The sequence below is a fragment of the Nilaparvata lugens genome, chromosome 1 (genome assembly GCF_014356525.2).
Source record: "Nilaparvata lugens isolate BPH chromosome 1, ASM1435652v1, whole genome shotgun sequence".
Taxonomy (NCBI): domain Eukaryota; kingdom Metazoa; phylum Arthropoda; class Insecta; order Hemiptera; family Delphacidae; genus Nilaparvata; species Nilaparvata lugens.
Genome location: NC_052504.1, coordinates 97,074,780 through 97,091,931, shown reverse-complemented (window position 1 = coordinate 97,091,931; position 17,152 = coordinate 97,074,780). Strand labels below are relative to the sequence as shown.

The 17,152-nt window shown below is 33.7% G+C and overlaps 2 protein-coding genes and 1 non-coding gene across 3 annotated transcripts in view; all 3 read left to right on the top strand.

The window, feature by feature from the left end:
* The first annotated feature begins 329 nt into the window (after positions 1 to 329).
* On the top strand, positions 330 to 1,176 carry LOC111060259. Its single transcript, XM_022347922.2, has 2 exons — positions 330 to 780; positions 932 to 1,176. The coding sequence occupies exons 1-2, from the start codon at positions 654 to 656 to the stop codon at positions 1,174 to 1,176; spliced, it is 372 nt and encodes a 123-aa protein (XP_022203614.2). The 5' UTR covers positions 330 to 653.
* Positions 1,177 to 1,290: 114 nt separating this feature from the next.
* Trnay-gua lies at positions 1,291 to 1,380 on the top strand. Its single transcript is given in 2 exon segments — positions 1,291 to 1,327; positions 1,345 to 1,380. It is a non-coding gene; the product is annotated as a tRNA-Tyr (tRNA).
* Positions 1,381 to 6,690: 5,310 nt separating this feature from the next.
* LOC111057880 (prolyl 4-hydroxylase subunit alpha-2) overlaps positions 6,691 to 17,152 on the top strand; it is a 147,529-nt gene continuing 137,067 nt past the window's right edge. Inside the window, exons 1-2 of the mRNA XM_039419696.1 lie at positions 6,691 to 6,955; positions 7,799 to 7,930. The gene's annotated coding sequence lies outside the window, so the exon portion shown is untranslated. The remainder of the gene's footprint in view (positions 6,956 to 7,798; positions 7,931 to 17,152) is intronic.

Here is a 17,152-nt window from a genome sequence, read left to right as displayed (position 1 = left end):
AATAGTCTATTGTCAACTTTTGTACTATTAACAAAACTTGGAAATAGTGTCAACTGTTCAGTATCGATTATATACCATAGACAGAATCGATAACTTACTCGGTCACCTTACCTTTTGTAATTTCTGTTGAACTTGTGAGTTGAGAATGATATATTTTTTTATTATTTTTAGACTACCGTAACAAGTTTCAATAAATCATTGGTAATTTATTGCGCATTTTTTGCAAGAAATCAGAATGTTGATAACGATAAAAGGTGAGATATCGATGATTCAAAATATCGATAAATTACATACTTTTCATCAGATGTGAGCAACAAGCAAACAGCTGTAGCTGTTCCTTCCAGCTGATCGCGTTTCGTGTATACAGCTGCAGTGGTGTACTGCAATTTAAATTTTCTATTTTTTACATTAATTTATTCGATTTCTATCAATTTAGCCGTTCAAACTTTTCAAAAAATGTTCAACTAAACAAGTAGTTATTAGGGTTAAAAATAACATATGTATTATAGTAACAAAAGTTTGTACTTTGTAAAGGAACCCTCACATGCTTTTAGGTTATGTCTGTTCCTATCAAAACATTCTACATTATTTTAAATTCAATCTGTTGAATAGGCTACGGTAATAAGGCTTTTTAAAGATAAACAATTGAAGAAATGTCTGTTCTACTGCAGAGAAATGTAATCGCCTATAACAGGGGTATTTCGTTTTGTAAGCTTTCTTTTATAAGGAAGCACAGTGCCGGTACAGTTGTTCAAAAGGAATCTGTTGATGACTTGCCAGGTAATTATTGCACAAATAATGTAACAAATTCAGTTTTTGCTCATATATTTATCATTTTCCTTCTTCAAAAATCGTATTCTATTTGTGTTTCATGTGAGTAGTAGGCTAGCCTATTCATTACTAGTTTGTAGCTTTTTGCTTTACTTTGCAGTTTACGAATATGGTTTGAGTGGCGCAGGTGACCGCAAATTGTACGTGTGGGGTTTGGTAGAGCACGGTGGGCTAGGCGTTCATCATTTGCTCAAGAAAAATAGATTTCCGCCGAAATATTATCAGCGTCCAAGCAGTCACAACTTGGCTCATATCTGCAATTTAAAAAAAATCAGCGCGTCTTTTGCCCAAATAGTTGGGACTTTTTATTCTGGTCCTCACAAATTTTCGTACATTGATTTTTAAGCTAATTCATACTAAGCAACTAATAATAGAAATTGCTAATTCAGGCTAAATCAGACTCCTATGGTAGACTTGGCTTAAGTTTATATGACTTTTCTATGCTTTCACTATCAGCATCCTCTGGTAGCTCAGTTGGTAGAGCGGTGGACTGTAGTTGGACAGATATCAGGAATCCATAGGTCGCTGGTTCAAATCCGGCCCGGAGGAAATTTTTTTATTGAAGTAATTGTGAATTTTTGAACTAGTTTTTTGGAGGTATTTTTTATGTCCACATAAGATCGACCATGATCTTGCTAGGTGTGATTTGGGGAAAAAATGCTGAGAAATTGCTAAATCTAAATAAAATAGAAAACAAAATACAGTAAAATAGTATTTTATTACAAAAAAAGTAAAATCCTATTTTATTTGAATTTTCTGTATTTTTCTATTGCAAAGATAGAATAAATCGTGTGAATAAATATTATAATCACGAGTTGAATAAGTTTTCTCATAATGAAACCTCAAACCCTTTTGTAAACTACAATTTTTACAGTATCAAATCAAATATTGAAATATATGTATCTCATCACAGGAAACGAAATGAATAACTTTATATTGTATTTTATTACAAACTCATACATGTAAATCAGTATTAACTAGAAGAAGGTACTTTTTCATATAGGCTACTTCAAATATTTTACTCATAAAAAATTAGTAATCTTTGGTTTACCACTACCTAATGGGTAGTATATATTTAATTTTATTTCATGTTTGATATACCACTAGTTGGTAGTATATTTGATTTTGAAAGTACTACTTTCCAACTCAATCCTAGTTTTCAATGACACTAAAAATAAACTACTAAAATTTTTGTGAAATCGTCTTTACTTTTCCAGTTTTATCAGTTTTAGGAAAGGTTCAGACAAATGTTGAAAGGGTTACATAAAATAATTGGTAATAGTATAAGAATAATTATTAGGAATATTTGATTTTAGGAATATATGATTTTAATTATTAGGAATATTTGATTAGTATATTTGATTTTGAAAGTACTACTTTCCAACTCAATCCTAGTTTTCAATGACACTAAAAATAAACTACTAAAATTTTTGTGAAATCGTTTTTACTTTTCCAGTTTTATCAGTTTTAGGAAAGGTTCATACAAATGTTGAAAGGGTTACATAAAATCATTGGCAATAGTATAAGAATAATTATTAGGAATTTCGTTTAATAGATTAGATAATCATTTTCAAAAATGAATCTTAATTAAATATTGACTTCCTGTAGACTAATTTTCGATTCCATGATACAGAAACCCCTATTCCCATTTCCCAAAAGTAATGCAACTTTTCTATTACAGTATTTCCTGAAGTAATTGCTTTGCTTTACAATAATTAGGCCTCTACAATTATAATTATATGATCACCCAGTTATTGGTGACACAATTATAATATCACCTAGTTTTTCCAAACAAATTATCGAAGGTTTTTCAGCACATGCTCAAGTGAAGGTCGCGATTATTCAATAGGATGCTTACAATTTCCATGCAACATCCACGGAAATGAGAGTGCATCAATTCTAATTTATTTGACGCTCTTGATTCATCCGTTTCTCTCTTTCTCTCTCCCACACACACAAATAATGTTGAGTAATAATATAATATTTAGCTGCAAAATAACAATTTCCTTTAAATTTTAATGTCATGAGATCGTCCTTCAACGGTTTGTGAATGAATATATGTTTGAGAGCAGTTTTTGCTCCTCATCATCCTCTATTCGAGGTGAGGCAGTCTATATTTTTACAATATACAAATAAATATGCCAGTTTTTTATTTCCGGTCTACATTACGCAACAACCAAGGTACTATTGCTTGAATTTTGTTGTGTGATTTACAAGTCATTTACAAAGTACATTTTTACAAATATTTCGGTCATTCAGATCAAGCAGAAAATTCAACTTATACTAGTGATCACCCCGAGCTGGAGAATTTGCTCAAAATGCAGCTGATATTCTGTCAGATGTTCACTCACTCACTCACTCACTCGCATAACTAAAAATCTACCGGACCAAAAACGTTCAAATTTGGTAGGTATGTTCAGTTGGCCCTTTAGAGGCGCACTAAGAAATCTTTTGGCAATATTTTAACTCTAAGGGTTGTTTTTAAGGGTTTAAATTTCGTCTTTTAGCATGTATATTCTTCTTCTCCCAATCTCTTAATTATAATTGAAATTTCCATATCATATGTTACTATAGAACTATAATCTAGATAGAGTACCTCTTCGAAACAGTTGTAAACTGGCAACTAAATTAATAATTTTGTCAGGTTGGCATTAAGTTGAGTTGAAATGCATTTATCGCGGAAAAATTGATTGGGCACTGCTACTTCAATCCTGGGAATATTATTACTAGCAGTCAGGCTCGCTTCGCTCGCCATATCCGTTTAGCCAGCCGTTTAGTCTGGACCCCCGACTGGATTGTCCTAACATATGATAAAAATGCCCAAATTGAAAATGCAGGCGAGCGAAGCGAGCCTGCTGATCTCATTCTTGGACGATCCAGTCGGGGGTCCAGGGGGCAGAGCCCCCTGGCTAGACGGATATGGCGAGCGAAGCGAGCCTGACGGCTAGTATTCTATATTAGCTGGCCCGGCGAACTTCGTAACGCCAAATAGTTAATGCATCTCGGGGCGTTTAGAATAAAATACATGGGCGGTTATGGAGCAGCACAGACTCTTGTCTACTATCTACCGACGGCTGTTGGATGACGAAATGATTATAACAGCTGTTTTTTTATTTCTGTGTGTAGCCAGCTCACAAATCTTCTCCCTTAAGGATTACATGCAAACTTTGAAGGACCGTGGGAAAGAGTCCTGAAGTCGGATTATAAATTTGACTAAAAAAATCATCAAATTCGGTGCACACATAAAAAAGTTATTAAATGTCAAAATTTGAGGCTCGATTTTTATTTATATTGATATTTGTCCCTATTTTGGACTGTGTCATCACCTTTAAATTTGGAAGAAAATAGCACAAGGGCTACCTTATTATTTTATCTACCAATGTGAAATGAAATAGATTTTATTCATCCAAGATAAACGGAGATGAATTCTGGAGATGAAAAGATCCAAGATGAATTTTGGGCGGAATGATGTAACAAAATGATAAGGCTCTTTTATAAGAATGAATAAAACAAAAAACGCCCCGAGGCCTAGCCTGTGTGGGGTGGTATGCATAAATCTTAAAACTAGAGCTAAGAACTACGTAGATGGGTAATTTGATGCAATCGACTGGTCTCTAAATATTACAAATAATATACTGCTAGAATGACATAAATTAGAAAAAACAAAGTGGACTTCACATAAATAAGCTATTATTATAATAGGATATACAATTCTTAAAATACACTGACTACCAAATTTATCATATGAAATTAACCTCTAACTCTATAAGGGGTGATGAAAGATGAAATCATTTCACATAAAGCAATTCCACGGGAAAAACATAAAGATACAAATGCAAAGTATACGCACAATAATTCAGTGTAAAATGATATATATAATATTAGTTTTATTTGTATCGTAAATATTCCACTTATCTATAGTTTGTCTCAGCATACACGATGATTTGTCTCATCACACGTAATGCATTAAGATACAAATACACATACAATAACAATTATTCTACCTCAGATTCCTATGCGGAATTTTCTACACAGTTTCAATTATTGTCTGTGAAAATTAGACTGAGTCATTGTCAATATTGTAACCAACAACGGTTTGACAACATATGTGTGTTTTTATTCAATTATTGTCTGTGATTCTACTAAACAAATTACTCCAATCCACACATCTAGATTTGACTTGTGTGAGTGTTCTGATTGTTCAATGTTTTAGAAGTCGTTGAATTTGACAAATATTATTGAATTGGTTCAGTGTTGAAGGCTGTGATCTCTCACCTTTACTTTCACTGAGTGCCTCAGTCCCTTAATAACAATAATTAAATATAAATTTGTCTGATTGTGGTAGATAGGAGTGCTGTACGGTTAAACGTTCCATTGTCATTGAAATCGTGTATAATTGTTGTAATGTAATGAATAGAGGAAGTATTTCTATACTAAGTGATATTAGGACTAGTATTGAGTGAAATTTATGATGATCTTGTCGGACTTTTATTGGGTGTCAGGTTCCTGGTTGCATTTCAAAGAATGTAACAATGAGAAATATTGTTGAGGATTGAGGGATGGGGGAATCAGAGGTATAATATTTGAAAGAGAGGGTGCGTGTGTGTGTGTGTGGTGTGTGTGTGTGTGTGTGGTGTGTGTGTGTGTGTGTGTGTGTAAGTGAGGCTAAAAGAGAAGTACTGTACGGTTTTTCACGTGAGACGAGTGTATTGTACATGAATGTCATTACAGAATGTTTCATAAGGAACCTGTAATATTTTTTCAGGCTAATTACTGTCATCAAAATTATGAAAATAGTTCTTATAAATTAATAAAAACAATATAGAACTAACTCGTACCCTTTTATTAAAACATTTTTTTAACGACTAGTTTCGACTAGTTAAAACTTGAAAATTTCAACTTGAAAATGGCTGTAATAGGTCGAAAGTAGTAGTTACAATGTTTTAATAAAAGTTTACTACAAGTTTTTATATTGTTTTTATTAATTTGAATAAAGTAGCCCATATGAGTGAAGTGATCTCTTATAAATAATATTGACCTAGAAATTAATGCTTTGCCACAGAGTTATACCAGAGACAAGAAATATAGCTTATCTTACTTATGCTTATCCTTTATCTATGGTTATACAGTATCTACAGTTGTTACAAATTTTCAGATGAAACACTTACCTACAAATTTGACTGATTTGATATGATGCATTTACATTGTTTATAGGTTCAAGAACTTTATTTGTCATAAAATACATGATAATCGCCATTTCATCATAATTATTGTCTATAGACAATTCAATAGAGCTGTTGAAGTTAGAGTTCTGGAGATGAATTAATTTATTTATTCTCAGCTTACTAAGTAAAGGAAACTTATACTTACATTTTTTATTCTTTTGTGATTTTACTATCCTGACTCAAAACTCAACTATTGCAGTATTAAGACCCTTATACCCTTTCTCACCCCAATTTATTTTCATTGTCTTCCTCTTTTCCTCTCTTTATTCCGATTCACTTTTTCTGTCTACGGTGATTCTCTTCCATCCGATTCTCCTCAAGTCGCTTATCATTCCGCACCCACATCTCTTCTTCTTCTTCTACTTCCCTTCCTCTATAAACAAATCGTTTTCCCTCATACACTCTCTCTCTCTCTCTCTCTCTCGTAATCCCCCTCTTTTTTCATACAACAACATACTCTCAATCCCTATTTTATCCACATGTCCCTCCATCATCTCTAAGTTCCCCTTCCGTTTTTATCAATCCTGACCCTCGTACTCACTCTGATGCCCTCTCTCTAACTCACTCTCTCTCACTCTTTCTCTCTCTCTCAGTGCTAAGTAGTAGCAGAGCTGCAGCGTTCGTCACGTAGTCTCAGACTGTCAGTCGTACAATGCGGTTATAACTGACTAGAAAATTAGTTTCGTCTCGTGTTGTAGACATTTCTGCCGGCGTTTTTTGAGCTCATCATTCATTATTTTATCGCTCTGATATTTGATTAATTGGAGACGTTGATTGAATTTGTTATAATTTCTGTAAACAGTTTAGCAGTTTATCTGTGTTATTCGGAACATTTATTGTAACGGTGTGTTGAAGATTTTATTTTAATCGTTTGAAATTAGGAACGGTTCAGGATTAAAGTTAGTTTTGTTTGTAATTATTACTGCATAATAAGTTATCTATTCTTTATTACTGATAGGAATTGTAGTGGTAAATTGTCAGCTCTCCATTTTATCTTCTACTGCTCTGGAAGTTCAGAAACTTGTAGATGTTGAAAATTTTGATTTAGGCTAGTTGGAAGTTTCAATAATAATTACTGTAAAAAATTGCAAGAAAATCATCCTTAAATTGATAAATATTTTTTGCATAATAATTTGTTGGTTTTTTGAATGAAACCAACCAATCCAACCTTATTATTGGTTGTTTTATTTATTTGATTGTTGCAAATTTGGGATCATCAAGGATTGGATATAGTCTAAGTATCAGTTGCTTGGATTGGAAATTGGAATAATAATTTTATTGCTTTTTGTGTAGTTTAGAAGTTGATATTGTGGTAATTATTCATATTGAATGAAAAAGACTGAGAAATTGTCAAAAAACCACAGATTTATTGATACTTAGAAATATCAATAAATCAATACAAATTTCTAAGTATCAATAAATCTGTGGGTTTTTGACAATTTCTCAGTCTTTTTCATTCAATAATTTTATTGATCTTGTATATAGAAGTTGAGATATATTTTTATTTTCACAAAGTCTCAAGTGATTAAATCAAATTGAAAATATGTAGATTAGGCTCTTACCTTGAAAAACCATAGTATTTGATTTCGTCAATATTATAACCTATAGTACTTTCCGTGGTTTGAGCAGTTTATATTTGAAAAACTCCATAAGTTTTTGCAATAACTTGAAATTCGGGAAAATCTAGGTTGGAAATCTCGGTAATTCAGTTGGCATTATTTGGGAAAATTGAAAAATTTCAGAGGTTGTGCTTATAAAGTGAGAAAGAGATTGTGTTGCTGTGTGAATTATTTACAAAAAAAAAAAAACTAGTAAACATTAGACTCAGTTCAGGTATTATCCGTGGCTGCCATGGAGTTGCGTTTTGGATGCCGGTGAGTTGATATTGGCTTTATCTACTAGTTTTTTATTTCATATTTTTTAAAATATTATCATTAAAATCCATAGTTAAAACAACTGGAATACATGCTTCTTATATTCTTATGGTACTTATGGTAGGTTTGTAATAATTTTGAAGTATAGATATAAAAAAAAATTAAATGAAGGGTTCGATAGAGGTCTGCTCAATATTTGAACTTTTTACAAGAAATATTTTTATATCATTAAATAATCTTTATATCATAATTTGCGTCTCTACACATACTGTTCATGTAGAATCAATACGGTACTATAGAAGCTATAGTACACACCAACAATTATATCTACTAAACTATTCTTCTACGTGCTTGTTAGATCTCTACTCAATATTCAAGCTATTCAAAATAAATAATTATTCCATTTCTTTATATAATAACTAGCCGTCAGGCTCGCTTCGCTCGCCATATCCGTCTAGCCAGGGGGATCAGCTTCCTGGACCCCCGACTGGATCGTCCAAAAATGAGATCAGCGGGCTCGCATTTGAGCATGCTTCATTCCATCAGAAAGTCAAAGTACTGAGAAACCGCAGAAAAGCTGAGAAAAACGTTGGAATAACGCTGATTTTGGGCGTATCTTTGATGAAATATCAAAGTCACCTCATCACAAAATTTTTAGACCCTAGTTAAACCTCTGTACCAAATTTGATAATTTTCTGTTTATTACTGAGGATGAAATAACTGAGAAAACGAAAAAAACGCTAATTTTGGGTGTATCTTTGGCGTTATTTCAAATTCATTCTGACACAACATTATTACACCCCAGCTGAGCTTCTGTAGTAAATTTGAACATTTTCTGTTCATTTGTTCTCGATAAAGCTGAGAAAGCGCAAAAAAACGCTGGAAAAACGCAGATTTTGGGCGTATCTTTGGCGTTATTTCAAATTCCTCCTAACACAACATTATTGCTCCCTAGCTTAGCTTCTGTAGTAAATTTGAACAATTTCTGTTCATTTGTTCTCGATAAATCTGAGAAAAAGCAAAAAAAAAAACCGCTAATTTTGGGCGTATCTTTGAAGTTATTGCAAATTCCTTCTAACACAACATTATTACTCCCTAGCTTAGCCTCTGTACTAAATTTGAACATTTTCTGTTCATTTGTTCTCGATAAATCTGAGAAAAAACAAAAAACGCTGGAAAAACTCAGATTTTGGGCGTATCTTTGGAATTTTTTTCAAATCCGTTCTTAGTGCGCCTCTAAAGGGCCAACTGAACATACCTACCAAATTTGAACGTTTTTTGTCCGGTAGATTTTTAGTTCTGCGAGTGAGTGAGTCAGTCAGTCAGTCAGTGAGTGCCATTTCGCTTTTATATATAATAGATCTCTGTAGACATATGTGGAATCAATAGTGTAAAACTTAAACTATAGCCTGTAGGCCATTCCTATACCTATAGGGTATTTGTAAGCCTTTGATTCCTCGGGTCCGTTCTTGGGTGAAAAATAATTCCTCAATCTTATTATATGTCTGAATACCTGTAGAAATTGTTGGTATAGGATCAATGCTCCATAATCTACCTGTAGGCTATTTATAAACTCTTCATTGCATTTTCGTGTAAGATCTTGTAAAAATGGACAAAAAAATGTAGAGAACATGTTTTTGACTGAGCTATACAAGACGGTCAAGACCACTACTGATATGTGACATGCTGAGGTTAATTTAGGATATTATGCATTAGATAAGGATGGATTGTGTAGCTTGAACCCTTCTCTCTCAACAAAGATGGGTGTTTTTAAACCCTCCGGCAATCAGTTGCTTGGATCAGGATGGATTGGACAAAAAATATACTATCAACTTTGATCGTCCTCGATATAATCCCTTTAACATTGTTATTTAACCGAAACCTTCCATAGCTTCAAGCTTTGAATCGCTTTATTACTTCATCACCCTAGCTACATTTACTTTTACCTATGTGCTTAATATATAAATGTTAGATTATATCCCTCGATTTATCAACTTTGAATTAAATTAAATTGATTGATCGATTATTTTCAAATAGGCACTACGAATGGTGTGGATCTAGATATCTAGACTAAAAATAATCCTTCCTATACTATTAAACGAGCAACTTCTGTTTATTGTATGTAAAGGATTATTTTTATATGTCTCTCAAATAGCTTACAGCTAGAGGGATATTATCGCACTATTGTAATACTCAAATAAATAAATAAATAAATATGTATGTTTAGATGTTCGGATATTTAGATGTTTATATGTTTGTATTTCACCGGATCTCGAAAACGGCTCAAACGATTCTCACGAGATTCAGAACATAGTAGATTTATAATATTAAAATTCGATTGCACTAGGTCTCATCCCTGGGAAAACTCGCTGAAGGACATTAAAAGGATAATTATTATTCATCCTTGGAAAAACAGCTGAATAATAATTATTTCGTCGTCTGTTGGTGATGGAATTGAGTGAGCTAGTTCATGTGTCAAAATTATGACTCAGCTGTTGAACTTTTGTAATCATTCAATCAGGTACTTAGTGCCGGTTGCAAAAAAGCCGGGTTATTTTCAATCCTGATTATTTCCAGTAGATCCATCTTTTTGAAATGGTCTTCTCTGATTTGGTTTACGTGAAATTAATCAGGATTAAAATTTAACCGGCTTTTGTGCAACTGGGCCTTTGTAAGGTAAATTTTTGCATTCCTCTGGGAATTAATCTTAATTTACTGTGATTAGATAGAAAACTTCTGTGTGTATGCTATTATAATTTCTTGGAGTGATCTGTGGTCTAGTGGATAGAGTGCTGCTACATAGAGATCCCGGGTTCTCAAACCCTTTCAATACCAACAGTTTTCTAACCAGATCACTCCCGTGTTATCGGATGGGCACGTTAAACTGTCGGCCCCGGCTGAAGTATGGGAGTCGTAAGGTTCATTGACGGCTTAAATTATATATTCAGGCGGTGGGACCTTCCCGCAAGGGACTCCCCACCAACAAAAGCCATACGAATTTACTTTTTTATAATTTCTTCTTTCGTAATAAATTTTCTATGCTTTTGTACTCCAGAGCGAAGCTCGGTCCCCGATATTAAGAAGATAACAATACGATAATAACACTCTTTTGAAAATATAAATAAAATTACAAAATTATATAAACATTGGGTTCGGAACAATCCAATCTTCTTGAAATTCAATCTACCGACGGGTAAATCAACTTCAAATACCTTAACGACAGGTTACAAAACCACCGATTATTGTTTGATCTTCGACCTACCATTAAAGTTAACGGCCATTAAACATTTTTAGGCTAAGTGCTACAAACAGATGCTATTATTATCTCCGGTTCCGATCAAATCGAACCGGTTGTAACAAAAATTTATTGAAAATTTATGTAAGCCACTATACGTGATATAACAGTTAGAATTCCCATGGGTGAACCAACTGCAATTTTCAATTAACGATTCTAACCGATCACGCAGAGGCAATATCACACTCTTGGTGTATCCATTAAAGTTTAAATTAATTAATTTAGAAGATTTGCAAGAAAATAATCGTGCACTCACACGCTTTGATAAGACCAAAACCTTTACAAAATAATAATATTCTATTATTAAATTTTCAGATATCAATTAGCAAATTTGCTTGAAAATCATCGTGATCTTAAACGCTTTGATAAGATACTCCTTTACAAAAGTATTCTATTTTACAGTCTCAAATGTTTCAATGCTCATTTTATTCCAGCATAGCACAGATAAAGCAGTAGTTCCTTCTGATGGAGTATCAGTCCTTAAGTAATCACATACATACTTGTAAAGGTGCGTACAGATTTACGCGCCGCGAACATGAGCAATTCACTTTTAATCAGCTGATGCCAAGCTTTTTATATCTATGTCTTACCGTTTCTGTAAAAATACAGATATAATCAGCTGATTAAAAGTGAATTGCCCATGTTCGCGGTGCGTATATCTGTACGCACCTTAAGGTGGAGTATTAAATTTATATTGTCTTTTTTCTTTTTCAGTTAAGTTACCTTTATTTTTCTTTCATTTATGGTTACCAAGGGCTCATGTTGAGGCCCCTTCTTCTGGGTCTATAATTTTAGCGGGGGTTATGTTGAAATTAGGGGGGTATGGTCTTATTCGTGTACTTTATTTATTTAAGGATTTGGTTTTGCTTTATTCTTATTTCTTTATTTCAGTTAGAATCTTAGGAGCTTTATATGTAATGTGAAATCTTTATTGGTTATCAGTTATGCACGGATAGGCCTACTGGAATGTTGAAACAACAAACTCCATCTGGCACTGATATTGCAGTATTATCTTCTCAACATGAAGTATTAATATACTACTAAGTTACTATATTATCATCTGCGTCCTAAACAAGAACAATAGGTCTTATCAGAAGGTTCTTTTCCTGGTAAGGTTTTCTGTTTTCAAATGTTTGGACTCAAAATTTGACCTGAATTCAAGTGTATGGAACATAACCTACTTTTTAGACCATTTATAGTGTATAAATCAAAATTCGGGGAAGAAACAGTTTTGGGCTGTGCCTGTTAGTTCTTCCCCAATCATTTTGAAGAATTGTGTCCTGTTTATCAATAAATAAATAAGGAGCGAAGCTCGGTGCCCCGACATTGTTTGTAAATTAGTCATCATATCATTATTAGCTTATATGGCTTTCAATGGTGGGGAGACCCAAGGGTAGTTCCACCTCGCCGTATATAGTCCAAAGTTCCATAAAGCTTCATGTAATTCATATATTTCATAAAGTTTCATATTAATTCGTGCCGATACAGTAGTGATTCATCGTCATTACTATGGATTCTTCAGGGGTTTCTTCTCTCTCTCTCATTCAAATTGACTGCGGAAGATGTTCATCTGTTTCGCCTTTAATTGAGGTCTGACTAATTACGATTACGATTATTGTTTGAGAATGCAATTGAATGCACCTCCGCATCCATCCGGTGTATTACTTTCCAAATCACTGGAGAATTTGGAAGTGAAATAGAACTAGAGAAAGAGGGAGAGGGTGATTGTGTGTGAGAGAGAGAAGTGATGATCCAGGACAGTGAGCAGCATTATGTCGTCGAGGACTGTGAATAATTTTAAATCGAATTGTCGTTTCCTGCTTCTTATTTGTTGGTTTGTCGGGACAATTGATTTCTATTCAAATTGTAATAATAAATAATTTGGGTGCGCTTCAGCGACATTGTCATTGAATTTGGAGAGTTTTGACCTTTCGCGCCGTAGTAGAAAGTTTTGGTGGATTTTTAGAGAATAGATGACATCTGTTGGTTAGAGATTTGTTTTCAGCCACTCTGGCTGAAATTCTGGTGTTCATGATTTTGTTGTTTACTGGAAAAGGCAAAATTAATTTCGAAAAATAATTGCTGTTTGGAGAGTCTTCTCTACCATTCAACCTGGATTGTTGTATAAACTAACAGGATGACTAACATTATTCAATTGAACTGAAAACTATACATAGTTCTATGCTAATGTATTTGACTGAATCTACCGTCTTTGTGAAGTATTGGCAAGGTTTCGACTTACCAGTACTTGAAGTACTGGTAATAGCTTGTTAAATTATAGCTCAGTATTTTCGTGCTCTCGGTAATCCTGTTGGAAGGGTGACTGATGTCTGAGACAGTCATTATAATTCAATTCAATTTCAATTCAAAAAGTTATTTATTTCACAAGTCTTACAAGCAATCACAGTGGTAGCCTACATCATAAAATAATAATACACTTTACAATAAAAATAAGACAATGTTAGCACCACAGAAATGACAGCGATATACAAATATATATATTAAGAAATATTTACTCTCGCAGAGGCATTACTGCCTGTGTGCGAGAATGAGTCTAAGGTAGGAATAGGCATATATAAATATTTCGCAGTACTTGCACAGGTCGGTTATGCTTGTTGACATTTCAATAAATTATAGTTAATGTTTTCATTAATTCATTTTTGTAATGAACACTCCCTCCTATGTATTGAAGTTTTAATTTAAGTTTAGAGTTGATGAGTTTGTAGATATATTTGATAGTTTGTAGATTGATAATTTGACATTTGTGAGACCAGACACTTCGTTTTATTTAATTTAAAGCTCTAAAATTAACTACTGTAGTTGGTTTCGCAAAGAAGTAAAATTTTACTAGAATGTTTCGACTTCTAACGCTCTTCCTAAAAAATATAGCCTACTCTCTCTTATCACTGAAAGAGTAGGAAAGCAGCTGACATAGTTAGTGGCTTGTTTAATCAATTAGAGTCGTTTGTACGCATGTGCAATTCAATTTATTTGATTCTTCTAAATGTCCACTGGTCATTCACAATTCTAGAACGTGGACTATATTCATCATAGCTGGCTGCGCTTCAGTTATAACACATTCTATAATGAATTAATGTGTTCTTGTATCTGTGTTTTTGTATTGTAAAGCCCCATACACTCACATCGATTTTTGTTCGTACAGTATTTTGCCGTCCATATAAATTCTATTAGATTAAACAGATGATTTCAAACAGATGATGTTTGTCAAGCTCCGTTTAATCTGATAGAATTTATAAGGACGGCAAAATATCGTACGAATAAAAATCGATGTGTGTGTGTGTGTATGTGTGTGTGTGTGTGTGTGTGTGTGTGTGTGTGTGTGTGTGTGTTTGTGTTTGCAGGGCTTCAATGTGGCTATGTTAGCTAATGTTGTATCGAGCCAAGATCAGTAATCTATATTCTATATAACATATATATATATAATATATATATATATATATTATATATATATATATATATATATATATATACAGGGTGTTTCAGAAGTAGTGTCGAGAATTTTAGGGTATTGTACCTGGATGCTAGGAGACTACAAATGTCATATTTGAAGTGTCCAAAACTCAGCGGTTATCCTTATAGCTGCCATTTTGTTTTTTTCACTTAAAAATTTTTATCTCAAGAACGAAATGTTGTATTGATCTGAAATTTGGCATGAATATTTATGCTATAAAGACTCAACTATAAAAAATAAAAAATAAATTTTTCGTTGAAATTTTTCAAAATGGCGGCCATTTTAAATTTTTGATGGCGAATATCTCGAAAACCGTCCATTTTACAGAAAATTTACAAGAGACAAAAAGTTAGCAAATTTTTTACGATTCCAATGATACCCAATTTATTAAGATTGGTCGAAGAATAACAGAGAAATTATTTTTTTCGTACTGCATGCATGACCACTTTTCACCATTTAAAGATCAATATTAATTTTTTTTATAATTTCATGAAAACCGTTCTTATTACAGAAATATACAAGAATAACTTTCCTCCAAATTTTATTTTACATTGAAAAATATTAATTTCACTCAAATCGGTTCACTGATACTAATGCAGCAATTGCTCAAAATGCCGTCCTTCAACTTGATTACACAGTCTGCACCTTTCAATCATGGACCGTCGAACTGCTATAAAAGCATTTTCATCATCTTGAATGGCACCTGCTGCAGCAACCACTCTTGCCACAAGGTCTTCTTCGTTTTCTACTGGCGTGCTGTAAACAAGGTCTTTCATATGGCCCCAGAAAAAAAAATCTAAAGGGTTGAGGTCAGGTGAACGTGCGGGCCACGGTACTGGTCCACCCCGCCCAATCCACCGCTGACGATAGGTCATGTTCAGAAAGTCCGTAACAACATTTCCGAAATGAGCAGGGGCACCATCATGTTGAAACCAAATATTATATCTGTTTGCAAGAGGCACATCTTCCAAAAGTTCTGGTAGTATGTCTCTTAAAAAAGTAATGTACGTGGGAGAATTCAGACGATTAGGAAGAATGTATGGTCCAATCACGCGATTACCTAAGATACCCGTCCAAACATTCAGCGAAAATCTATGCTGATAACCACGCACTTTGACCTCATGAGGATTGTCTAAGGCCCAGACGTGACTGTTGCGAGAGTTGAAGATTCCTTCTCTTGTAAAGCTGGACTCATCGGTAAATAACACATTTTCTAGAAAATTTGGTTGGATAATGTCTTGCTGAAGAAACCAACGGGCACAGTTTACTCTTGGCTCATAGTCGCGTTCAACCAATGAGTGAACTTTTTGAAAGCGGAAGGGGTGAAGTCTTTCCTTGTTTAGTACACGCCACACAGAAGAAGCACTTGAATTGATTTGCTTTGCAACTGCTCTCGTACTCGTTCTAGGATTGAAATCGAATTTCTGCAATACTTCCTCTTCAAAAGCAACATTTCGAACTGCTCGAGGCCTACCAGCAATTACCCTGTTCCGTTCAAATGAACCAACTTCTCTCAGCCGATTGTGAGTTCTTGTGAACACCTTGTCGGAAGGGAGACGGCGGTTTGGAAATGCAGCTGCATACATTCTTCTTGCTTCGGTCGCATTGCCAAGAGCTGCTCCATACATGAAGTGAATATCGGTGTACTCCAGCGAACTAAATTCCATTACAATAATTAAATATTTGTGTAGAAGCAACGTAAGAAAATATTGAAACTGGAAATTTAAGATAGAAATAAGACCTAGGAAACGTGAGACTAAGAAATAGGAAGCACTACATCTGGTTCTTTACTTTTAATGAAACAACAATACTTTTACAAGACAAACATTATCATCTGAAAACCATTGTAAAATCATCTGTTTGCCCATATGGAGCCATACCGAGTTTCAAAGCTTCATCTTAAATACATCTGGAATTAAAAAATTAATATTGATCTTTAAATGGTGAAAAGTGGTCATGCATGCAGTACGAAAAAATTAATTTCTCTGTTATTCTTCGACCAATCTTAATAAATTAGGTATCATTGGAATCGTGAAAAAATTTGCTAACTTTTTTGTCTCTTGTAAATTTTCTGTAAAATGGACGGTTTTCGAGATATTCGCCATCAAAAATTTAAAATGGCCGCCATTTTGAAAAATTTCAACGAAAAAATTTTTTTTTATTTTTTATAGTTGAGTCTTTATAGCATAAATATTCATGCCAAATTTCAGATCAATACAACATTTCGTTCTTGAGATAAAAATTTTTAAGTGAAAAAAACAAAATGGCAGCTATAAGGATAACCGCTGAGTTTTGGACACTTCAAATATGACATTTGTAGTCTCCTAGCATCCAGGTACAATACCCTAAAATTCTCGACACTACTTCTGAAACACCCTGTATATATATATTATATATATATATATAAAAGCGAAATGGCACTCACTGACTGACTGACTGACTGACTGACTCACTC